A 27806-nucleotide genomic window follows, 5' to 3' on the forward strand; every position below is an offset into this window, starting at 1 on the left:
GTCACAAATTTGAATTATCTAAATTGATATTGGATATGTTTCCGATATTGAAAAATGTATTCAGTGCCTGTAAGCAAGTTCAAACAAAATACAGAAATACAAATTTTACAGTTATGCAGTACGCGTCAAATTCTTCGGATCCTTCATGTGGAAGAGCTAAACTAAAAACTATAAATCTGGCAGATCAACTATGTAAGAAAAGCCAACCTACAAAATTGGTAGTTTCAAAGGATGGGTTTAAGGACCCTTGTGTGCAGACCACTACTCCAGGCTACAAACGTCCAAAAGTAATGCCAGTTTACATATGCAAGCCTCGAGAAATGAAGAGGATCTGTCCACCGCAGCCTTGCAAGTATGCTATAAAGATTGTCAGTTTGACAAAGATTTGAACTACTACTAGGTTCAAAAAGTTCCCGGAATTTTACTACCATTTTTCGTATTAATATATAACAAGGGATATTATACATTTGTTTTGTTGGTAACATTCATGATGTCATTTCCTTAAAGTTTGTTGATAATGGCAATTATTGGTTTTGAGTTGTAGGCAATTGTTTATCATAGTGTTTTGTTTGTTCGTCGCATTTTGTAATTATGTCCACAGAGCAAAGTACAAACATCAAGTTCTGTGTTTTGCTGGGGACATGATCAGTATGGCTGATGAAGATGGTGATTTCTTAAACAAAATGAAACTGGTGATACTTGTACGACCAAGTCCCTAAACGACAGTCATCTGAGTGGAAATCGAAAACATCTCCTCGGAAGCAAAAATTTCCTAGGGACACTTCCAAAGGCAAAGTTATTTTAAATGTTATGTTTTATTTAACGACGCTCGCAACTGCAGAGGTTATATCAGCATCGCCGGATGTGCCGGAATTTTGTCCCGCAGGAGTTCTTTCACATGCCAGTAAATCTACTGACATGAGCCTGTCGCATTTAAGCACACTTAAAGCAAAGTTATTTTGGAAGTTTTCTTCGACTCTCAGGGTCTCATGCACCATGAGTTCATTCCAGAAGGTCGTACTGTAACGAAAGAATTGTACGTAGAAACCCTCCGTCGCCTCTGGGACGCAGTGAGAAGGAAACGTCCAGAAAAGTGGGTAGAAAACAACTGGTTCCTTATGCATGACAATGCATCTGCTCATCGCGCAATTATTGTAAAGAATTTTCTTGCCAGGCACAACATAACTGCTTTGGATCACCCACTATACTCTCCTGATCTCTCACCACCTGATTACTTTCTGTTTCCCCGTCTGAAAAGTCATCTGAAAGGACGGAGATTCAATGCTGAAGAGGTTATCGCAAACGCGACGAGAGCACTAAGACGGGTTTCACAAAATGGCTTCCAGGCCTGCTTCCAGGAACTCTACACGCGTTGGCAAAAGTGTGTTGTTGCGGAAGGCAACTATTTTGAAGGGAATGCTGTAGAATAGTGTTTAAGGTACGTTGTTTCTATGATGCTAGCAAATTCCGGGAACTTTTTGAACCTAGTATGTATAATAATATCATAATTAAATATTTGTACATTATGCAACGAGCCTATAATGAAGGTAATTAATAATCGAGTATGGATATTTATGGAACGAGCGCAAGCGAGTTTCATAATTTTCATACGAGCTTCTTAATTACCGTTATAGGCGAGTTTCATACGACTTTTTATGCTCGACCATATTTCTTACTTCATATTATTATTAATTTTTTAGCAATGTCCCGTATGTTGCGAGATGTTCGCAGACGCGAAAGTATTGATTTTTTCCGAGGAACAGATGTCCACATTGACCTTGCTAGGCCATAAGAACCTACAGAGATAACATTGAAATTAAATTAGACATTGAAAAACGAGATGACAAATTGAATTTATTTGAATATTATTTACAATTAACGCTAATCATTATAGTAACAGAACATAACCTCCTGCGACAGTATTGGATTTCCAGCCTCCGTGACTTTTCGCTAATTCTGTTTCGATTGCATATCCGAGAATAATCGATACTTGCAGTTTTATAATGGTAGAAATCTGACCTGTCATTGGCTGAACAGTTGTAACCTGAGTCGTCACTGGCTGAAAGACCTGACCTTTAATGAGTAGGTGTACTTTAATGACATGCATTAAAGGTCTGCTACCAGGTGTATAATTACTACATTTCGGCATGGTCGAGCATAAAATAATATACTGTATGTGCACTAGAACCACAGTCTAGTATATGCAGTCACGAAACTCAATACGTAGCGAATATGCATCCATAGATATTTGCTAATCACTAGGAGCGCTACTATCGCCTCATTACAGTCTATGCGAAATAGTGCCGGCACAGTCTATTGTTTCCAGTACCCTCAACAACTCAAGCTTCGTGACTATATATACTTGACTGCTATAACGTTGAAGGTGTAATTTATAAATGTCATTTTACTAATTACATAGAGAAAATAGAGTAGTTGAATGCCACATGCGTAGCTCAGTTGAACGAGGCGTTTGCCAACCAATGTAGGATTATGCTCGGACGTAGGTTCGATTCCCACTTGGACTGGTTACTTGTTGGTTTTTACGAGGTTTTCTCTAAAAGTAAGGCGAATATTAGGTAATCTATGGCGAATCCTCGGCCTTATCTCGCCAAATACCATTTTGCTAGCACCAATATCATCGACGCTAAATAACCTAGTATTTGATACAGTGTCGTTAAATAGCCAATTAAAAAAATCGTTGAAGTAATTAACTCACAAGGAAATGCAAAAAAAAAGAAATAGATTCCCGTATTTTCTAAAGAAATACAGTACAAATAGCCGATAAACAATAGGCCTACATTCAATAAATAGCATTGAATTAACAACAAGAAGGAGATCTGAATACAATATAATCAAATAAACAATAAATGATACAGAATATGTACAAATTAGTTTCAACTGCGAAAAAAGAAGACACTGGTAACTAAAATTTTTCCTTGATTAACCGATTTGTTTTAAATTATTCATTTTGCTAAGATTTCTAATTATACTGATGTATTTATAAACTTTTCTCAAAATTTATAAGTTCACTGCTATAATTCTCTGAATTTGTTTTCCCTCTAATTAAGTAATTTTTAACTTGGATGCTATGCTAATTTTAATGATTGTATTGATGTATTTATAAATATTCCCTAAAAAATTCTCAATGATTTTGTTAATTTTTATAATTAGTAATATATAAATGACTTTAAAAATGTCTTAAATTATTCTGAAACACCACATACAGGGCCTACGGTGATGATGTACATATTTTGAGGGAGATAATGATCGTTATGTAAAGATAAGATTATGTCTCGTGATCAGAATATTGTACGAAATGGAAATATAAAAATCTGGGATTTATCCTTCGAAGAGGTGCAAAATTCAAATGTCTTGGAGGAATAGTAGCAAATGTAAATGACACTCGGGAGGACATTAAATGCAGAATTAATAAGGGAAATGCCTGTTATTATTCCGTTGAGAAGCTTTTGTCATCTAGTCTGCTGTCAAAATATCTGAATGTTAGTATTTATAAAAATTTGTATTACCTGTTGTTCTCTAGCCTATGGTTGTGAAACTTGAACCCTCAATTTGAGCGAGAAACAGAGGTTAAAGGTGTTTGAGAATAAGGTTCTTAGGAAAATATTTGTGGCTAAGAGGGATGAAGTTACAGGAGAATGGAGAAAGTTGCACAACACAGAACTGCACGCATTGCATTCTTCACCTGACATAATTAGGAACATTAAATCCCGAAGTTTGAGATGGGCAGGACATGCAGAACGTATGGGCGAATCCAAGTATGAATATAGAATATTAGTTGGGAGACCGGAGGGAAAAGACCTTTGGGAGGCCGAGACGTAAATAGGATAATATTAAAATGGTATTGAGGGAAGTGGGATACGATGATAGAGACTGGATCAATCTAGCATAGGATAGGGACTGATGGCGGGGTTATGTGAGGGTGACAATGTACCTGTGGGTTCCTTAAAAGTAATTTGCAAGTAAAAATTAATTTATTTAGGAGTTTCCAACAGCACAGTAATTTGCTTCCAGCCCGTTGGAACTCCAGCAAGGGATTATTATATTGTTGAAACAGTTTATTTAACAGTAATTTTCGTATTGTATCCTATAATAATTATTTTTAAAATATTTTTGTTGCGCCAAAGGAAGTACTTTTAGGAAAAGGTGTTTGTCTGTACGAGGTTAGATTGTTTAATATATTTATAAATAGTGAACAATTGCGACGGTTTAAAATGTAGTGTACGATATACATGTTGAAAGTAATTTTATTTTGTTAATATGGTTGCTGTAAGCCTCGGAATGAGACTGAAGGGTGTTTGAGACTAAGGTGCTTAGGAAAATATTTGGGGCTAAGAGGAATGAAGTTACAGGAGAATGGAGAAAGTTACACAACACAGAACTGCACGCATTGTATTCTTCACCTAACATAATTAGGAACATTAAATCCAGACGTTTGAGATGGGCAGGGCATGTAGCACTTATGGGCGAATCCAGAAATGCATATAGAGTGTTAGTTGGGAGACCGGAGGGAAAAAGACCTTTAGGGAGGCCGAGACGTAGATGGGAGAATAATATTAAAATGGATTTAAGGGAAGTGGGATATGAAGATAGAGAATGGATTAATTTTGCTCAGGATAGGGACCAATGGCGGGCTTATGTGAGGGCGGCAATGAACCTCCAGTTTCCTTAAAAGCCAGTAAGTAAGTAAGTAAGTAAGTAAGTAAGTAAGTAAGTAAGTAAGTAATTAATATGGTTGCTGTACTCGGTGTGTGACGTCGTTTTGTAAACCTCTCTCCTCACAAAATAAAATGCTGCTTTTAATTTGTAACTTAAATAACATTTTAGAATAGTGGAATCATTTTTTCGAAATAATTAAAATTATTTTCTTAAATTTTACTACACTTAATTGACAGATGTCTTCCGAAGATGCCTCCCAAAACTCTTCAGCAGAAAGTACTAAGTGGTCTGTGGTTGGCAACGAAAATTGGCATAGCAGGAGGAGTGCTATACGTCACTGTCGACAATGGTGTATGGCAAGGTTCTGAACAGACCAGTTGTCTCTATAACAAGATATATAATCACGTTCTTCTCTTTTTCAACAAGGAAATTATTGACGAACCAGAGGTGAGTATTATCTATAATTTCGCAGATTCTATGCAAGCAAGAAGTCTATACTTCGTCCCATAATGTCTGACAGGAGAAGTAAACATTTTCGACAGCGGAGGAGAGGAGTTTAATTGCTATTCAACCAATGACAGAAGTCTCATTCAAATCTTGTCTTCAAGTTGGGCGGAGGAAGAACGCTTCAGACCGCCCACCTTCAACATAAGCGTGGAATGACACCTCTGCCATTGGTTGAATAGCAATTATAGAGGCACATCATTTTACTTTTATTAACATTTTTAATATTAACCTGGCTATACCTTTAGAGAAGCGGAAACACCGTTTACTACCCCCTTCCACGACTAGTTCGATGATACTGGTGTAAAACACAAACAAATCGCTTTACTATGTATAGGACGGAAGAAAAGCAGTTCATCCATTTACGTAAACTAGGAAATGTCGCGATTTTGAGTTCGATAATTTTCATTAGGTTTTTGTTTAATCAAAATACAGTACAGTATTAAGAATAAGTGTTTTCACTCACGAACTGAGTTATCCATGCGAACGTATTCATTATGCAGTGTATATTATATTGTCTACAGCACGTTAGTGTACAATATAGAGAAAGAAGTTAAATTATAAAAAAATCATAATATGAATTTTTAAACACATTTTTTAAAATGGTGGCCGTTCATTTCGATACAGGCTTCAGTTCTCTTGTGCATATTATCGCACTATAAACTACTGCATCTAATTCCGATTGCCAGTTTCGTCCTTCGTAATAGTAACTCATGTTGAAATAATTCTTTTTCCTACTCTATAAAAGAGTACCTTACGTACTGTAAATTCAATCTTCACTTCTGCCCGACTCGCACAGATAAAATTACTCTGACATGCTATCGAAATAAAATTGAATTCAAACGCAAACTTACTAGGCACTTGGTCAGTAATTGAGACTCGTTCAGACATGGTTTCTTGTAAATAGTTCTTTTAATCTACCACAAAATATCTCAATATCCGGTAATTTCATCACTATAGAATTTTGTTATTGTAGGTTTAATTTGTAATTTTGTAAATACAAAAATATTCTTTGTTCTTAACTTCTATGATAAAATGTCTAGCTTTCATTAATCAGGTATTCTTGTCGTACTTTAATTTTTATTGTAATTGTAATTGTAATTGTAAATTTAATATTAATTGTAATCTTATTGTTCATGTTATAGTTGTAATCCCCTGGTAGAGGGGCAGAGAAGGCCTGACGGCCTTATCTCTACCAGGTTAAATAAATAAATCTAAATCTAAAAATCTAAAAAAAATCTACTGTCCGTCCAAGTGGTTATGGCGCAGGATCGTAGAAAGAGGGGAAATCACGTGACAGTTAATTACTTAACGAGGCCATTTTATTTAAGTTATTTTAAACAGCTGTATAATATTACGCAAACGTCCAATTCCTAACAGAAATTAATGTTTTCATAAAAGAGCTAAGGCAGCCCAGCTTTTACAGAGGTGCGAGCAGAAGCAGGTGGGGGAAATCAGGATGCGACGTAGGTAAATGGACAGTACCTGTACGAAAATATGATTCAATATATATTGAAATCTCTTTCGTCACTGGAAAACGCGAACATATTTCTGGAACGTACTATACTCACTAACTCAGTGCTGTTTAGTATATGCGGTCTTGGATCTGTGTGGAGGACGGTTGAACTTCATTAGTAGAAGGGGTGGGAGTGAAGCACATTGAAAAACTCAGGTACAATAAAAGTTGAAGTAAAAGTAAAATAATGTCCCTGTACTTCTCTCCTCTGCTGGCAATGCTTACATCTTCTGTCAGGTCCACACCTGTGGAGTAACGGTCAGCGCGTCTGGCTGCGAAACCAAGTGGGCCGGGTTCGAATCCCGGTCGGGGCAATTTACCTGGTTGAGGTTTTTCCGGGGTTTTCCCTCAACCCAATACGAGCAAATGCTGGGTAATTTTCGGTGCTGGACCCCGGACTCATTTCACCGGCATTATCACCTTCATATCATTCAGACGCTAAATAACCTAGATGTTGATACAGCGTCGTAAAATAACCCAATAAAAAATCTTCTGTCAGACATTATGGAATGAATTACAGAGTGGACCGCACGAATGTACCTAATTTCAATTGTATGTGACTGGTAAACTTTTGAAGAGGGAAACCTACAGTAACGTTTATATGAAAGGAAAACTCAACAAGTTTCGATATGCACATCACCATATCTCTGCGTGAGCTGCAGCTGTCATTGTGACGATATCGATGCAATGAACGATTTACTGCGAAGCACGTTGGAGCATGTCTTCTGGAATGCTCTCAATAGCCTCTATGATGCGCTCCCGAAGATCACGAAGGTCTCTGATTGGGGTGGCGTACACTGTATCTTTGACGTAGCCTCAGGGAAAGAAATCGAGCGCTGTTAAATCCGGAGATCTCGGGGGCCAAGAGATCGGTCTTACCCAACGAGCACAGAATGCATAGAGTAGACATGAACAGCTTGGAGATGAAGCCGCTTTTGTAGACCGTCGCCATTATGATGCTACCAAAACATTGGCCTCCCAGTTAGCACATGGACAGTTGATTGTGATGTTGCATCGTTATTTTAATTAATAAATGAAGTAATTTCAATATGCCTACATGTACTGCGTATGGCTGCACAAACAGGTTTTCAAAAAAAATTACTGGAATAACTTTTCACAGGTTAATATGCATGTGTGAAATGTACTTATTACCGATAGATAATGAATGATTTAGCCTAGGTTAGTCGGTTAGATTCGTATTGTTCACGTATTTGTTAGATTAAGAGAAAGGATTAGTGTATTGATATTATTGTAATTAATTTTTATAATCACTAAATCAGACACGCTTTGTAAACTTAGCATTTACGAGCGAAGCTAACCTAACAACCCAAGTTGGAAGTTTATGTCGCGTGCTATAGAAAATGGGTGTACCGAGGTTTCTCTTCAACCGAATGCACGTATTCGTTTGATGAAAAAGAAATAGTGTTTTAATATTATTGTAATTAATTTTTATAATCACGAAATCAGACTTATGCTTTGCAGACTTAGTAGCTTCATTAACTCGGTCGTGAACTAACTTGACCCACTTGGTAATAAAACTTCACTTTTGTTCGCCATTATAATCTAATTATATACTATTAAACGAAGAGCCTATCAAATATTATATGGTTAAGAGCATTCCACTTCTTCTCTAAACAAAATCGGGACATCTATACGAAATACTCGCAAAAGGAAGAGAATGATAATTTGCGTTAAGAAGCAAGTTGCATTATTAAATCGAAGCAAATGGATCAACCTATAAAAGTAATTATCATAGGGTAGCATTTTTATTGGACTAGTAGCAAAATAAGGTCAAACTGTTATCTTCCTTTTTTTATCATTATTGTTTGTTTAACCTTCCAGATTACCTTTTAAATACCATATTGAAATTTGAAGAGCTGTCAATTTAAATAACCTGTATATATGTGATTTATCGATGATAGTTTTGTAATTTTTGCTAAAAATACGTGCCTAGCGATTCTGTATTACGAAACAAACATGAAAGTGTGAGTCCTCCAGGAAATTAGGAACATAGGGAATTCTTATTATCATAAGATCTTCTATAACGTAATAGCTATTTTGCAATGTTTTGGTAGCAACAAGATGGCGTCAGGTCCATCAAACCGGCTTCACTCCGTCCAATGGTATTAAGATGCTAGTGTCTAATCTATGTATTCTGTGCTCGTTGGTCTTACCCTACGAATCCAACGGCAGGGAACACGTTATCAAAAGTCTTACGAACGTCATTGAACCAGTGTGGAGGAGCGCCATCTTGCTGGAAAGGAATGTTAGGCTGCAGGTGTTCAATTTGTGGAAAGAAGAACTGCTCCAGCATACCAAGATATGTGGTACCTCACACAGTTTTCTCGGCGGAGAAAAACGGTCCAGTGACCTGCTGCTGTGACAAACCGCACCACACGTTTAACTTGGGACTATCACGAACGTTCTCTGAAATAGCGTGAGGATTCTGCGGTCCCCAGATCAGCACATTATGCCGGTTCACTTTACCTGACACATGAACGTGGCTTCGTCCGAGAAGAAAATCTAGGACATAAAATCGGGATCAGCGCCGAGAAGGTCTAGCATCGTATTGGCGAATTTCACTAGTTTGGGTTTGTCATCCGGCTCCAGACGTTGCATTAACTACACTTTGTATGCTTACAGTTTGAGACGTTTGTGGACAGTTCGTTGCAATGTTGATTTTGGTACTTGAAGTTCCCGCGAAGCTCTTCTAAATGACTTCCGCGGGCATCGCTCATACGCGGCTTGAACATTTGCAACCTTTTCATCGGATGTTCTACGACCACCACCACGCTTCTTGAACACCGATCCTGTAGCTAAAAATGTATCGTGCCACCTCTTAATGCTTTTAGCAGTTTGAGCATCATGGTTAAACACTCGCCGATACTCCCTTCGAACGTTAACAATTGCTATAAACTCCGCATACCACAACACAGTTTGAGCGTTCATCTGCGGTGTCGCCATTTTGACAATCGATACAATCTACGAAAAGAAACGGTGTCTGCGCACCATCTACCGACAGTATTCGAAACTTGTTAAGTGACTGGTGAACGGTTGAAGGTTCTATCTTCAACCGTTCACCAGTCACATACAATTGAAATTAGGTACATTCGAGCGGTCCACCCTGTATAGTTCTCAAACACAGTACATTCCCTCATGTTCTACATTTTATTTTTCGTTCTCATCACTAAGATATAGTAACAAAATTATTTATAATGTACGGTATAACTGTTGTGTTTAGATAGCTTGGCCAGTCATAACATTATGCGCAGTAACCAGGCAAGTCCATTTGATACTGATGAGGAAAGAAAGGGGTGTATGGGTTAGTCGCTATGCAGTTTCTGTAGAGTTCACTTCTTTTCCTTGTGCAAGTACGTAGTATACTAACTAATGCAAAAAAAAACAGTAATATCGTAAATGGAACTTATATAGACATTGTAGTTTATTGTGAGTGAAAGAGTGAAAAAAATAGTACATTATGCAACGAGACTATAATGGTAGTAATTAAGACGCAAGTATATTTGTTTACGAAACGAGCGCAAGCGAGTTTCATAATTTTCATACGAGCGTCTTAATTACCATTATAGGCAAGTTTCATACGACTTTTTATGATCGACCTTATTTCTAACTTGATATTATTCAAAATTAGGTCATGTTATAGTTATGTGCGAACTGACCTGAATTGTGAGATGTGCGCAGACGCGAAAGTATTGATGTTTTCCTAGGCCGAGTGCCATTGACTTTGATACAGAATAAGATGAACATTAGTCTGATATAACCTGGAAATTGATTTGAAAAACTAGATGACAAATTGAATTTATTTGAATATTATTTACAATTAACGCTAATTACTATAGTAACAGAACATAATCTTCTGCGACAGTATTGGATTTCCAGCCTCCGTGACTTTTCGCTAATTGTCTTTCGATTGCATATCCGAGAATAATCGATACTCGCGATTTTATAACGGTACAAAGGTGACGTGTCATTGGCTGAACACCTGAACTTTAATGAATAGGTGTACTTCAATGAGGTGCATTAAAGGGCTACTACCAGGTGTATAATTATTACATTTCGGCATGGTCGAGCATAAAAAAATAAAACGTTTTATTTAGAAACTTGCAATAGTAATCCTGGAAGTTGACGCCTTTATCTAAGAGCGGGTCGTTAATTTGACAGAAATGTAATGAAAACCTTTTGAAATTGATGAAATCCATGTATTATTATTTTGTTTCTTATACCTTTTACCGTGTAGTACACTTTATCACAAAGTTACGAAACGAAATTTTGTTTTTTTGGATTCTGCTTAGCCTTTTTTAAAGGTATTAAAATGCCATATGCAGAAAATTTCTAGATCGAAGAAGTCCGCTAACTTGATTACCATGGAGAAATTTTATGCCTCTCTGGCGGAAGAAAGAATTTCCCTTGAGGTTACATTTTCCTTAACGCTCCCGATAAATAGAACCTAATATCGTATTAAAATCATCTCCCGATACGCGATGCGACTATAGTTAGGCAGTTTTCCTCGGTCTGAGGATTCCTTCCGTAAAGGGGCTGGTATACGTAATGAAACAGAAGAGCAATAATGATGAACTCATCACAGGAGTACAAGCGCCCATGATGATCGGTACTCGGAAAATAAAATAAAATAATCTCGCAGATTAAGAACATGTTTGATGATACAGGACATATATTCGGAAAACTATCTTTATTCTGTACATTTATACGAAGTGTGTCCTATTATGGGAGGAATGTATCTTTTCCGTGGCGGGTAAGATCACCCGAATTCACTTGTGATTTGGTTGTGAGGAAATTTACAATAAAAGTGGTATACAAACAGAGTTAATACACATTTTAAGAGGTATGGACTAAATCTTTCCATTGACACCTTCTCTCTGTCCATAACAAAGCCTTACAGACTGTTTGTTCTTATGGAATTTGTTATTTTTAAGTTAGATTGCAATGTACATGTTCAGGGCACGCAATTATGGTACACTCTGAATGTAATGATAATGTCATGTTTTATTTAACGACGCTCGCAACTGCAGAGTTTATATCAGCGTCGCCGGATGTGCCGGAATTTTGTCCCGCAGGAGTTCTTTAAATGCCAGTAAATCTACTGACATGGGCCTGTCGCATTTAAGCACACTTAAATGCCATCGACCTGGCCCGGGATCGAACCCGCAACCTCGGGCATAGTAGCCCAGCGCTATACCAACTTGCCAACCAGATCGACCCCCTAATGTACAGGGACATCATTTTATTTTTACTTCAATTTTTATTTTATCTGAGTTTTTGAATGTACTTCACTCCCACCCCTTCTACTAAGGAAGTTCCAACTCCACACAGAACCAAGACCGCAGATAGTAAGCAGTACTGAGTTACTGAGTATAGTACGTTCCAGAAATATGTTCGCATTTTCCAGTGACGAAAGAGCTTTCAATATTGAATCATATTTTCGCACAGGTACTGTCCGTTTGCCCACGTCGCATCCCGATTTCCCCCACCTGCTTCTGCTCGCCCCTCTGTAATAGCTAGGCTGTCTTACCTCTTTTCTGAAAACATTAATTTCTCTTAGGAATTGGAAGTTTACGTAATATTATACAGCTGTTTAACTAAAATAAAAGGGCCTCGTTAAGTAATTAACTGTCATGTGATTTCCTCTCTTTCTACAATCCTGCGGCATAACCACTTGGACGGACAGTAGATAGCATGTCTGAGTAATTTTATATTTTCGGGTCGAGCAGAAGTGAAATTGAATTTACAGTACGTAGAGTAGGTACAGAATTATTTCAACATGAGTTACTAGTACGAAGGACGAAACTGGCAATTCGAATTAGATGCAATAGTCTATAGTGCGATAATATGCACAAAAGAACTGAAGCCTGTATCGAAATGAACGGCTACCATTTTCAAAATTGTGTTTAAATATTCATATTATGATTATTTTTCAATTTAACTTCTTTCTCAATATTGTACGCTAATGTGCTGTAGACAGTATAATATACACTGCATAATGAATACGTTCGCATGGATAACTCACTTCGTGAGTAAAAACACTTATTCTTAATATAGTACTGTACTTTGATTGAAGAAAAACCTAATGAAAATTATCAAACTCAAAATCGAGATATTTCCTAGTTTACGTAAATGGATGAACTACTTTTCTTCCTTCCTATACCTAGTAGAGTGATTTGTGTTTTACGCCAGTATCATCGAACTCCAGTCTTGGAGGGGGGAGCAAGCGGTGTTTCCGGTTCTCTAAAGGTATAGACAGGTTAATATTAAAAATGTTAGTAAAAATAAAATGATGTCCCTGTATAAACATATACTTCATACAGGTTGTTTCCGGGCTGGTATTAGAAACTTTCAGAGATGATGGCGAAGGGCACATGTATCAATTTCAGATAGGAACCCTGGTCCGGAAATGACTGAGTTGAAAGTTATAAGCAAAAATGTTTGTGTGGATATGGAATTGTAATTTGGCACCACGTCCCTCCTTCCCTTAACCTTTGGAACTGTCGTGGAATGATTGTATGGGCCGGATGTCTCCTACGTGGGTACTTATCCCGATACAACTTGTGAGCTTGTCTACTGTTCCCATTGGCTCATCCGTATTCGAAAATCAGGTCTGCATGTTCCGCTCTCGTGTACTTCTCCATTTCACTAGGACTGATCGACTGGACACTGCAACTTGTACACAGACGTGCATATCAGGACCGACCATGTCAATTACACATTACGCTATCTGCATTGCTTTAGTGTAGTTTCCAATCCCCATCCCTCAGACAGCGCACTGAATGGAATACTGTAAGTAGACAACGTAAACAACGGCAGATGAATACAGTATGTGTAAGATGTACAGATAAATATACATAAATAAGGTGTACAGAGGAATAAAATTATTTCATTTCCACACAAATATTTTTGCTTGTAACTTTCGACTGTGTCATTTCCGGACCAGGGTTCCTTATCTCAAATTGATACATGTGCCCTTCTCCATCATCCCTGAAAGTTTGTAACACTAGCCCGGAAACACCCTGTATATAGTTACATTTACATTACACAGAGTGCTTCAAGGGGATTTACCGTCACTTATGGAGCTTATTTCCGAAGACATTGTCAGCAAAACATGTGTCGAAATCTCAATATTTTCAGAGTTACATAATTTGAAGTTGTTTGTAAAATACCATTATTGTTAAGGTTTAAGGATAAAAGAATATTACAGATAAAGAATGAACTATTCAGGAGTATTATTTATTTAACTAGTATTCTTAAGATGAAAGATGAGTGGAACGGAGAAAAATTCTCTCCGACACCAGGATTTGAACCCGGGATTTTAGCTCTATGTGCTGACGCTCTATCCACTAAGGCACATTCCCATCCCGATGTGGGATCGAATCCTCTCAATTTAAATTCCACCTCTTGGGTTCCCTCTAGTGGCCTACCCTCTCGCACTGCGTCATAGACGTACGACAGTGGCACAATGTCCACACATGTGCAGAGGTGCACTCGTTAAGAGTGGCTAAGTGGCCGGGATCCGACGGAATAAACGCCGTCTTTTAAATCACTAAGTGATTATTTTTCTCCGTTCCACTCATCTTTCATCATATGATGACACAGAATATCTGCACGGAAATATCATATGTATTTCGGGACATCATAATAATAAATAATATATAGTTTCTGAAGCTGAAAATGTGTTGTGAATTCCATAGTTGCTTCGTACAAATGTTTTTAAATTATAAAATTACCTTTTCCTTAAGCCTCGTTCACACTTTTCAAGTAACTTGAATTCAAGTCACGTGATTTCAAGTAACTAAATTCAAAGTCGGAGTTCAGACATATTCAAGTTATTTTATTTTCAAGTAGGATAAAATGGCGTCGATGGAAGTTGTGCAATTAGGAATTTCTGTAGTAGCAAGCCTCCGTCAGGGAAATGATAAATATATTGAAGAAATGGAAGACGCGTTGTTCAGTATGGGTTAGGAATTGAATTTGTTAGATAAATACACGACCACTTACTATTATAAATAGAATAAGTGAAATCTTAAAGCAGATTTAATAATTCTTAAGTAAATATAATAAAATATAAGCAAGTCTGATCTACCATAATTGAAAATGATTATCTTGAAGCTGTTACAGTTCCCAAAAAATCTATCAATCACATTGAACCATGCCAGTTTCGGCGATAAACGTCATCCCTTCAAGCAACGGTCTTCTCTTTTTAATCCCTCTCATCTTCGTCACTTCTTCTCTATCTACAGTTTGTTTTTCTTATTGTCTTTCATAGGCTATCTCATCTGTGACTACGTTAAAATCTCTGCTGTTCCGTTCTTCAATGAATTCTTCCTTCCTTGGCAACTTCCTTTGCATTTCTGTTACGAAACTTTGCAGTTTCTATATTCCGCAGGCCTTCGTGAATTTTATACAACTTCAGCAACTCAAATATTTGGTCATTATTACACTTACTACTGTTTCCTATTATTTTTACATTCACAGTAGATCAGAAAAACAATCAGCTGTTTTTTTAACGCTCTCAAAACAGCTGTTAATTTAAATTCCCCTAGATTTTCTCCTTGAAATTCAAGTTATCAAGTGACGTTCACACTTTTCAAGTGTCCTTTCAAGTCAAGTAAAAAGTAGAAAGGTATCCAACTTCACTTGAAACTTGAGTTCAAGCCGTTAATTGATTTCAAGACAACTTGAAACATAGTTCACACTTTTCAAGTTCGTCTTTTCAAGTGACTTGAATTCAATTTACTTGAAAAGTGTGAACGAGGCTTTACGCATTTGTCAAAACAATTGTTACAAATTACGTCACTCTTGCAAATTCTTCAAGACAGCACATCAGGATGCATAATTAAATTGTAAAGAATCAAGTTCTTAATATGGTATGATTTATAACAATTTTTGTGATAAGTGCGTAAGAATAATATAATTTTTAGTTAAAAATTGAAAAACAAAATCTGTACAAAGCAATTAAGAACACATTTTTAGCTTCAGAACGCTAGCGAATTAAAGAAATGATACTTCTGAATAGTTCATTCTCTATTAATTTGTAATATTCTTTTACCCTTAAAACTAAAGAAAAAAGGCATTTTACTAACAACTTAAAATTAGTGTAAATTTTGAAAATATTGAGATTAGGGCACATGCTTATTTGACATTTTTTGCTCAGAATATCTTCGTAAATTAAGCTCCGTAAGTGACGGTAAATCATCGTGAATCACCCTGTATATGTTACACTGTTCTAATCTGCTGAACATTATATCTTTAACTCCTTTATCTTGCGAACTTCTATATTTTAAGACAATCCCGCGTTGCAGCTTTACCTTCCATTCGACACGTTCTTGGACTTTTAAGTACCTTCTATCTTACATCTACATCTTTTACCCACATAATGGAAGCTTCAACATCTCAGTAAATATTGACATTATCACTGCACATTCTATTTTCAGTTCTTTGTTCTCTACCATGAATTGACGTTTACTTATTACTCACTGTGTGAGAGAAGTATTTTTCAAATCTTTAATATTTCCATTCATCTGGAATGGGAACGTTCAACACTGGAACGTTGGATTGGACCTTCAAATTTTGTACATTGAAAGGGTGCATTTATAACAAATTTTCTGCCAAAATTTTTATTCGAAATCGACTTATAAGACTGTTAAATAGTACTTGGAAAATTGCAGACGTTACCATCCATTCCAGAGGTCTGCATCAGGCGTTTTCGCTCGAGCGCCAAGTAGTTCATAGCTTAATCCGATAGGTAGCCCACATGCATCATGGGTAAAATTGTCACGAGCGATAAATCCTCGAACGGTATAAGGCGAGCGTTAGATATTCGTTCTTGTTACAGTGATGAACTTTGTAGTAACATCATAGATTTTTATCATTTCAAAATTTTGCAGTGTTTAACTAACCTCTCCATAGTACAACTACAAAACTTGGTTTAAAATGTAATATAAATGTTGTAGGTTAATGTTTTTTTTTCCCCACACAGGAGCGATTTTGTTTTTGCCATATCTGATAGATGTTATTGGATATAAATGTACGGAGAATACAATCACGATATTGCAAGAACCGTGTCAAGTTTTCTAGTAATAATAATAATAGTAATAATAATAATAATAATAATAATAATAATAATAATAATAATCTCTAATAATTAGTGTATTAATCTTTGCGTCTGTAACAGTTGTGCAGCATGATTATTCGTTTTATTATATTTTCTCTGACGTTATCTCTGTACTAATATTGTTTTTAATCTACTGCTGTATTAATAATATTTTGTAAAACGTTTCTACATTGTCGCAGTATATAGGCGGAACACTATGTATGGACCTACCATATCATAATATATATGTGGTAAATGAAATATTGAATAATTATTAATTAGCAATAATAACTGTATATCGAAGTTTTTCATACTATTTTATTTATAACTTCATGTTCCTGTTTTGGTACGTTCCATTGACTGTTCCATTAACGTTTCTCATAAACGCAGAAAATAAAACCTTATTTTTACCGTGTGAGCAAAACATATGTGTATCTTATCTGTCGCCTTCCATACAAGATAAGACATGTCGGTGAGATGACCATGTACTGTGCTTCTATTTATTACGAGCGTATCACGACCGATCTTATCTCACTCGAGGGTGCGACACTCGACCGAGTTCAAGCGAGCGATTTAACTCCAATGGAGCACTGTGATCCACTCTACACAGAATTCATAAAAATAGGGAAAAAGCATACAGACATTAAGATATTAATGATTATGACTTTAGGGCATCATCATTATCATCGCCATCATCATCGACAAACTTAAAAATAGGCAAAATGCTTCCATTTTTATGTCGTCTGTCTAATGCTACCAAATTCCTACTTACCTGCTTTTGCCAAGACATATTTTCCAAAATTTGTGTAGAAAATATTCTTTCTAGTAAGAAGTTCTATCTATATATGTGTTCGCGTAGGCTTCTGCGGCTGGTGTACATGGTCTATGGAGAAACGTTGGGGCTTGTACCGCGTTGTCTTGGTGTTGGTGGCTGACGTTTAGAACTCTGTGTTGTGGTCAACCTCAGAGCAGTTGGATAAGGAAATATTATGCGACCTTGTACAGCAGTGATGTCAAAGCAAGCGCATTTTTCTCACCTTGACGTCGTGCGCGGACAGCAAGCGCTAAATATGGAAAGAGGAAGGGTTGTGTATATGAATATGCAACCTGTTGGATTAAGAAAACAGTGGTGCACAAACTTCAAACGGGACGTAAAATTTTATGTCGTTATTTTTATATGGCTTCTTTCTGTTTAATATTATCCACATTGTCTGTAAAACAAAAGTACTAACACTGATTGCTTAATATTGCACTTCTGTTTTAAATCATAATAACATAATAGAGAGTTAAGAATGAATATTCACTTAAATTCCATAGTAGTATAATATTATACTGTATTAAGTGGATGAAACACATCATTCATAAATAAAGTGATATTCCAAAGAAAGAGATTGAGTATGATATGATAAGTTGGAATTGATATTGATGGTATCTTTAGCCTTACAAAAGTAATCAATAAACTAATCAAAACAATATTACAGTACAAAGCAAAGTTACCTAGGTACTGTATCTGTTTTAAGTGTAACTAATATTACATAACAAAACTCTTATAGCATTATGCTTTTAATGTGATATTTATGAGCAAATTCCTATCATCAGAATATTAAATTATTTTCTCGAAATCTGCTGAAGCTATAGAGCTGACATTTTTACAACACATGGGCACGTATCTTTTGCTTATGATGTAACAGTAGTTGCTTTGTTAATTCATTTCATTACAAACAATTTCCATGCGAATATTTTCAAAATTTTCAATACAGTATCTTCAGCAATACGTATTAGATTTACGAAAACATTCTGTAAGGCTACTAAATAAATGGGCCTATACCTGAAAATTTCACTTTTCTATACGGAAAGTTGAGAAAATATTTCTTTTGAATAAAAAAATCAAACTTGTGAAGAATGAGCATTAAAATTAAAACTTACATTCTTATAATACACTTATACTTCTCAGGAAATCTAAAAATTAACATGATACAGTTTTAATGAGTTCTCTTCCCTTTATCTATTGAATAAGTGCTGGCCATCCCTGAATATAGCTCGACCAAGCGGCATATACAAGCTCTTTCGTCTATCTCTTTCCTTTCCGCTGTAAAGCTCTCAGGCTCTCCTGGGCTCTAAAGCGCGCGTTTGCTCCTGTTTGCATCAATTTACATGCCTGTTATAAAGTATGTTTGAGTCGTTCAGAGTCGAAATGGTGTAAGTCAAAATTCGGTAAAGAGGTTTAAAGTAAAAATTCTGTAAAATACAGCGCAAAGTAGCAATTGATGTGACCTTCGTGCTATCTATTGACTACTAATAGTTTAAATCAATAAAATATTATTTGCTACTTTGCGCTGTATTTTACAGAATGTTTACTTTAACCCTCATTATCAAATTTTGACTTACACCAATTCTGCTCTAAACTGCTCATATAAGCTTATAGGAGTCTCCCCCATTGAGACTCCTATATATACATAAGCTCTCATACTATTTCCTTATCCAACTGCTCTGAGGATGACCACAACACAGCGGTCGAAACGTCAGCCACCAAGACCAAAACAACGCGATACAAGCCCCGAAATTTCTCCACAGACCAGCTATCAATATATGCTTGCATTTGTTAAATATATCGAAAATGTATGTCATTTCTGTAGTATTCTTCAGTTTTAATTCTGTGGCCGGGAGGAAAAAGGCTTTTAGTCAATTTTTTGTGAAAACGAGAATCTATATATATAATTTGAACTGGTAATGGAAATTACGTGAAAACGGCTGAACGGATTTTAATAAATCACCTCTCATTTTGAAGCTTGGTACCTAAAGTTTTTCGGAAAAGTAGTAGTTTTCAGTGAAATGTCAATTTTCCTACATAATTTTCCTATTTTCCAAATTCCATCTGTTGTCAGTTTTGAGAACTAATTTTATTCAATCACGGCCGACTTGATTGAATTTCAGAACAAAACACACACTACAATAAACAATAGGCTATTACACGAAGGCCATGACCTGCAGGATTGCCGACTTATCTAGAGCTCAATTCAATATGTTTTTAAAAACTGATTCTGCAGTGTATAATTTTCTGATTATAGCTGTGTACCGGATATTCAAATCTACGAAATTTGAGATGGTTTGATGACATTATTACCATTAGAAATTAAATATTATTATAGTTAATATCATGATGCATCTATTTTTTCATTAATTGTACATAATATTGATGCTATATTGATGACATGAAAGTGAAACGTTTTGAGGTTATATAAGTAAATGTAGAGAATATCTTAATTTAGAACTTCATTTCTATAATTTACTGAGTGGCTGCTATATATAAAACTACAAAACTTAAGTAAGATAATAATACTGTTATTAAAAATCAATTATTTTTATACTTATTAACCCAGTGGGGTTGAGTCTTTCTCATATACTTAATGGCGGTGTAGTGTAGATATTGATATGTGACATTGTCTTCAGTATTGGCTCGAGAGAGCGCAAAAATTACAGTTCCTAAGGAAAGATCAAAAGGTATTACTTACTGATAAAATAGGAGGCCTAGAAAATTTTGCAGTCTCCACATCATTTCAGCAAGATCTCTTAGTAGGATAAAATGATTTTACGCTCTACATTTCAAGTTCTACATGCAGCAGCTATACGAAAATGCTATTGTTCGAAAGCTTAGCAAACCTGACACTTTTTTTAACGTTTGCCTACAATCCACAATGACCTGAAATAGCTACTGCTATCGTCCTGACATTGATACTTACGTTTTCGCGTTGAAACTCAAAAACTGAAGCTTGATAGGTTCAAGAAAAAGTATTTGGCCTAAACAATCCATTCAGAGGGAGTATGTTTCACTATTATGGAAGCAGATAACTATCAAAATGTCTGGTATTCTTCATTGAAAATAATCTGAACAATTTTTATTTGAACTTTTTACGGACTTAGTTTGCAGCAATTGCTGCACAAGCCACTAGTTTTATATATTCTGAAAGCGGAAACAATTCTCTAAAATCTGGTAAAACGGTTAAAGTCAAATAAGACTCCTGACTGGATTTATAGAGCGTCACCAAATGTCCTAAGTACTTTCTGAATCGAGCACACACAGAATAAAGGACTTAAGAATATTTAATACTTTATTCCTTACAAACCATCACATGTTTACTTTCCACGCTTCCCTATTAAAAAGGTCTAACTTGTATTTTAGCTATTTTTTCATATACTGATACCCTTTCCTTTTAAACTTTAAGCCCTAGGTAAACAGTCCTATTATTGTTTAAGGCCTGTTTTGCATTCCTAATAATTTACATATCTCATTTATTTTGACATGAAAAAGGTCTTATGTAATCCCTTCTTCTCAGTTTGGATTCTAGTCTTAAAAGGGCTTAAGTGGGATTATTTTTGGAAATAATCAATAAGAAATTCGAGTATAAACAAATAATATCCAGGAAAAACCTCTTAATTAAAAGAACTCTATAATTGGCACCAATTTCAATCTTTCTACTGCTCTCCTGAAAAGTATAAAATTTTTATTTAAGACCTTTATCCTTCCGGCCACAGAATTAGAAATATTGTCTGTATGATTTTATGTTTTATCTCTGCTCTGTCCACACTTCATATGATCATATTTAAATGGGTTTTAATTTCTCCACTTTACAAATTTTATCCTACAAATATTTTTGCAATACGTGAAAGAGATTTCTTTGTTACAAGGGCAAACTTTTGCAATAGGTTAAACGCAATGAAAACATTCACGATTTAAGTAGGATGTCCTTGACTGATGAAACCACATTTAACTTTTGCTATATAGTTCAGTTGGGAATCGACATTGAACGCAGTATGTACCACAGTAACCCATCCGATCATTTTATGTAGGATGGGTTATTGTAGGCAATCACGCTGTGGTGCCCCAATTTTTCGATATCACCCATCACCAGAGAGCAGTGATGTCGCTTCATTGCGAATAATCTACGTAATCGAGGATATTGATCTAGAAATTCAAGCGAATATGTGTTAGCGAGCAGATGACAATCCAGGTCAAACATCGCGATTACCGGCTGCATGCTTCCAGACGCGTTAGGAGAAAAACTCTCGTTTTTTCCATAGTCTGCACAACAACATTCGAGAGCTCTTTCTACTTTCGAGGAAAAGCCAAGGAGCGTAATTCTTTATATTGCCGATTTATTTTACGAGTACTACACCATTACTGCTTGTACAGGGACATCATTTTATTTTTACTAACATTTTTAATTTTAACCTGTCTACACCTTTAGAGAACCGGAAACACCGCATGCTCCCCCCTCCAAGACTGGAGTTCGATGATACTGGCGTAAAACACAAATCACTCTACTAGGTATAGGAAGGAAGAAAAGTAGTTCATCCATTTACGTAAACTAGGAAATATCGCGATTTTGAGTTTGATAATTTTCATTAGGTTTTTCCTTAATCAAAGTACAGTACTGTATTAAGAATAAGTGTTTTTACTCACGAAGTGAGTTATCCATGCGAACGTATTCATTATGCAGTGTATATTATACTGTCTACAGTACATTAGCGTACAATATAGAGAAAGAAGTTAAATTGAAAAATAATCATAATATGAATATTTAAACACAATTTTGAAAATGGTGGCCGTTCATTTCGATACAGGCTTCAGTTCTTTTGTGCATATTATCGCACTATAGATTATTGCATCTAATTCCAATTGCCAGTTTCGTCCTTCGTACTAGTAACTCATGTTGAAATAATTCTGTACCTACTCTACGTACTGTAAATTCAATCTTCACTTCTGCCCGATCCGAAAAGATAAAATTACTCAGATATGCTATCTACTGTCCGTCCAAGTGGTTTTGCCGCAGGATTGTAGAAAGGGAGGAAATCACGTGACAGTTAATTACTTAACGAGGCCCTTTTATTTAAGTTAAATTAAACAGCTGTATAATATTACGTAAACGTCCAATTTCTAAGAGAATTTAATGTTTTCAGGAAAGAGCTAAGACAGCCCAGCTATTACAGATGGGCGAGCAGAAGCAGGTGGGGGAAATCGGGATGCGACGTAGGCAAACGGACAGTACCTGTGCGAAAATATGATTCAATATTGAAAGCTCTTTCGTCACTGGAAAACGCGAACATATTTCTGGAACGTACTATACTCAGTAACTCAGTACTGCTTACTATCTGCGGTCTTGGTTTTGTGCGGAGTTGGAACTTCCTTAGTAGAAGGGGTGGGAGTGAAGTACATTAAAAAACTCAGGTACAATAAAAATTGAAGTAAAAATAAAATGATGTCCCTGTACATATCCTTCATCATATGAAATCATACAGCATGTATTACGGTACATCAAAATAATATGAAAACTACGATGACAAGTGAAGATCGGCGAAGTGAGAGTGATAGTATTACTTATTGTGACGTTGCTAGAGGAGACATGCTGTTGACTGAACACGAAGTCAGGTAGACAATGCGGAAGTACGCATTCTGTGCGTTATGTGCTACTGGAATGATGACGGAAGAGTGTGTGTTGTATTCTGTAGGCTATAATTGATGGAAACTTTTTTTTTTAATAACCGTGTCAATAATGCAGGACATGATTAGGCCTCTATGTACGAACATGGAATATACAATACTAGTGGCTTGTGCAGCAAATGCTGCTGCAAACTAAGTTCGTTAGACGTTCAAATAAAAATTTTTCAGTTTTATCTTCAATGAAGAATAATTGTCTTTTTGATAATTATTTGCTTCCATTATAATAAAACATACTCCCTCTGAATGAATTTTTTAGGCCAAATACTTTTTCTTGAACCTATCCTACTTCAGTTTTTGAGTTTCAACGCGAAAACGCAAGTATCAATGTCAGGACGAAAGCAGTAGCTATATCAGGTCATTGTGGATTGTAGGCAAAAGTTAAAAAAAAATGTCAGGTTTGCTAACCTTTCGAACAATAGCATTTTCGTATAGCTGCTGCATGTAGAACTTGAAATGTAGAGCGTAAAATCATTTTATCCTACTAAGAGATCTTGCTGAAATGATCTGCAGACTACAAAATTTTCTAGGCCTCTTATTTTATCAGTAAGTAACACCTTTCGATCTTTCCTTAGGAACTGTAATTTTTGCGCTCTCTCGAGCCAATACTGAAGACAATGACACATATCAATATCTACACTACACCGTCATTAATTATATGAAAAAGTCCCAATCCCACTGGTTTAAAAAGTGTAAAAATATTTGATTTTTAATAACAATATTATTATCTTACTTAAGTTTTGTAGTTATATATAGCAGTCACTCAGTAAATTATAGAAATGAAGATCTAAATTAAGATATTCTCTACATTTACTTACATAACCTCAAAACGTTTCACTTTCATGTCATCAATATAGCATCAATATTATGTACAATTAATGAAAAATAGATGCATCATGATATTAACTATAATAATATTTAATTTCTAATGGTAATAATGTCATCAAACCACCTCAAGTTTCGTAGATTTGAATATCCAAAACACAGCTGTACTCAGAAAATTATGCACTGCAGAATCAGTTTTTAATAACAAATTGAATTAAACTCTAAATATGTCGGCAATCCTGCAGGTCATGGCCTTCGTGTAATAGCCTATTGTTTATAGCAGTGTGTGTTTTGTTCTGAAATTCAATCAAGTCGGCCGTAATTGAATAAAATTAGTTCTCAAAACCGACAACAGGTGGATTTTGGAAAATAGGAAAATTATGTAGGAAAATTGACATTTCACTGAAAACTACTACTTTTCCGAAAAACTTTGGATGCCAGGCATGAAAATGAGGGGTCACTCATTAAAATCCGTTCAGCCGTTTTCCCGTAATTACCATTACCAGTTCAAATTATATATATATATATATATATATATATATATATATATATACAAAGAAAAAAAATTAAAAAATTGAATTAGCTAGTTTATTAAGTGATGAAAATTAATTTAATAACAGTTTACTGAAATTGTGTTATTGGGATCAAAATCTAAATACAGTATAACATATCTTGATATAATGAGCAAATGTGAATGTATGTGTTCGTTGATAATTCATAAGTTAAAGTAAAAAATTATTTTCAATATTTCAAGGTAGATGACGTTCACATCAAATAATATACAGTGGACTCTCCCAAGTTCGACAAAACAGAATTGAAAGTCCAGTCCAATAAAGGTAGTGGGTGTGGCAGGTGAAATGAATACAAATTCTTACTGGTTATCCATCAACGAATACAGTACTGTACTTGCATTTCCTGCCCGCCCCGAGACTTGTGTATGCGCTTCTAGTACCACAGTGGGTTTCGACAGTTCCGTCTCACAAACGGCACAATTCTCAAGTAGAAAAAGAAGAGTTCATTAATTTAAAGTTAGTAATTAAATATGGATATCCTAAGCAATTAAATAGTCTGCTTTCTTTTAATAAAAGTATCACTTTGAAATTTTTCAAATGCAAGTTAGAAAATTATCTTATGATGAGTTGCCAAACTAACTTACTATTATGACAAGTGTTGTATTGCATGTTACCACGTATTCACATTTTTTTTCTGTTCTAGTGATATTTAACTTATTTTATATTTTTGTTTTCATATTTTCCGATTATGGTATATCTACAATGTGATAAGTTGAGATATATATATAATCATAATTGTCCTTACTGTGTATACTTAAAAATATTGTATTCATTGTATGCTTTGTACTGCACTATTTTATTACTACTATTACTATTATTATTATTATTACTACTACTATTCTTATTTATTATTCTTATTTATTATTATTATCATTATTATTATTATTATCAATAATTGTCTTATTTCTTATACTTTGTATGTCTCATTTATTTTGACCTGCTGTTCACATTTTATTATGCTTTCTCCTTTCTTTCTGTATGCTATATATTATGTCTGATTTCTACTTACTTGTTTATATTTTATTAATATTATCTTATTCAGTTTTGTGTGTCAAATTGTGGTGTACTTTGTAAATTTGTAGTGTTTTTTGTAACGCAGTTTTACTCCTGGTTGAGTGTTAGAGAAGGCCGTTAACTCTGCCATGTTAAATAAATTATTATTATTATTACTATTATTATTATTATTATTATTATTATTATTATTATTATTATTATCAATAATTGTCTTATTTCTTACACTTTGTATGTCTCATTTATTTTGACCTGCTGTTCACATTTTATTATGCTTTCTCCTTTCTTTCTGTATGCTATATATTTTGTCTGATTTCTACTTACTTGTTGTTTATATTTTATTAATATTATCTTATTCAGTTTTGTGTGTCAAATTGTGGTGTACTTTGTAAATTTGTAGTGTTTTTTGTAACGCAGTTTTACTCCTGGTTGAGTGTTAGAGAAGGCCGTTAACTCTGCCATGTTAAATAAATCATCATTATTATTATTATTATTATTATTATTATTATTATTATTATTATTATTATTATTATCATCAATAATTGTCTTATTTCTTACACTTTGTATGTCTCATTTATTTTGACCTGCTGTTCACATTTTATTATGCTTTCTCCTTTCTTTCTGTATGCTATATATTATGTCTGATTTCTACTTACTTGTTGTTTATATTTTATTAATATTATCTTATTCAGTTTTGTGTGTCAAATTGTGGTGTACTTTGTAAATTTGTAGTGTTTTTTGTAACGCAGTTTTACTCCTGGTTGAGTGTTAGAGAAGGCCGTTAACTCTGCCATGTTAAATAAATCATTATTATTATTATTATTATTATTATTATTATTATTATCAATAATTGTCTTATTTCTTACGCTTTGTATGTCTCATTTATTTTGACCTGCTGTTCACATTTTATTATGCTTTCTCCTTTCTTTCTGTATGCTATATATTATGTCTGATTTCTACTTACTTGTTGTTTATATTTTATTAATATTATCTTATTCAGTTCTGTGTGTAAAATTGTAGTGTACTTTGTAAATTTGTAGTGTTTTTTGTAACGCAGTTTTACTCCTGGTTGAGTGTTAGAGAAGGCCGTATGGCCTTAACTCTGCCAGGTTAAATAAATCATTATTATTATTATTATTATTATTATTATTATCATTAATATTATCAATAATTTTTCTTATTTTTACACTTTGTATGTCTCATTTATTTTGACCTGCTGTTCACATTTTATTATGCTTTCTCCTTTCTTTCTGTATGCTATATATTATGTCTGATTTCTACTTACTTGTTGTTTATATTTTATTAATATCTTATTCAGTTTTGTGTGTAAAATTGTAGTGTACTTTGTAAATTTGTAGTGTTGTTTGTAACGCAGTTTTACTCCTGGTTGAGTGTTAGAGAAGGCCGTATGGCCTTAACTCTGCCAGGTTAAATAAATTATTATTATTATTATTATTATTACTACTACTACTACTACTACTACTACTACTACTACTACTACTACTACTACTACTACTACTACTACTACTACTACTACTACAAGACACAAAACCATTTCCCATTGAAATGGCAAGCCCATTTCTTAGTGCCCGTATAGGTGCGTGTCTAATTCTCCTACGTCAGCACTCGAACTATAGGATGTCGAACTTCAGAGCTTCTACTATACTGTCATGGTCATGGGAATAATTACGCCACTGTGCAGTTGTGATTATGGTCGTAGTGGCAATGGATGTGCTAATAGTGAGAATTCAAATTTCTTCCAGGTACCCAAATTGAATGAAATTAGTCATCGACTCAAAGAAACATGGAATAAGGGCGTGATCTTGGTGTGTTCTTATCTGATAAATGCACCCACTATGCTTGTTATTATGCTACGAGCACCTGCCCCTCAGGAAGAGCCAAAGAAGAAAGTGGCCAAAAATGAATTTGGTTGCACAAGATAGAAGCCCTATTTCGTGTATACCATGAGTAACAGATGCGTGATAATTTCTTGGTTCTGCACTGCAATACAACTTTTCATTTTATCCGAAATTCTTATTTTAGCATTATACCGAAAATGTTTAAAATGTATTGAAAATAAATTCC

The 27806-nt window shown here is 35.0% G+C and overlaps 1 protein-coding gene across 1 annotated transcript; it reads left to right on the forward strand.

The window, feature by feature from the left end:
* LOC138711547 (uncharacterized) lies at positions 1 to 27806 on the forward strand. The gene is made up of 3 exons (XM_069842727.1): positions 1 to 352; positions 4914 to 5124; positions 27485 to 27806. The coding sequence occupies exons 1-3, from the start codon at positions 36 to 38 to the stop codon at positions 27662 to 27664; spliced, it is 708 nt and encodes a 235-aa protein (XP_069698828.1). The 5' UTR covers positions 1 to 35; the 3' UTR covers positions 27665 to 27806.

Source organism: Periplaneta americana, chromosome 13, assembly GCF_040183065.1.
Source record: "Periplaneta americana isolate PAMFEO1 chromosome 13, P.americana_PAMFEO1_priV1, whole genome shotgun sequence".
Taxonomy (NCBI): domain Eukaryota; kingdom Metazoa; phylum Arthropoda; class Insecta; order Blattodea; family Blattidae; genus Periplaneta; species Periplaneta americana.

Coding starts and splice junctions, on each gene's coding strand:
- LOC138711547 (XM_069842727.1), top strand. CDS start 36: ATGTTTCCGATATTGAAAAATGTATTCAGTGCCTGTAAGCAAGTTCAA. Junction 353..4,913: donor TGTCCACCGCAGCCTTGCAA/GTATGCTATAAA, acceptor CTTAATTGACAG/ATGTCTTCCGAAGATGCCTC. Junction 5,125..27,484: donor AAATTATTGACGAACCAGAG/GTGAGTATTATC, acceptor AATTTCTTCCAG/GTACCCAAATTGAATGAAAT.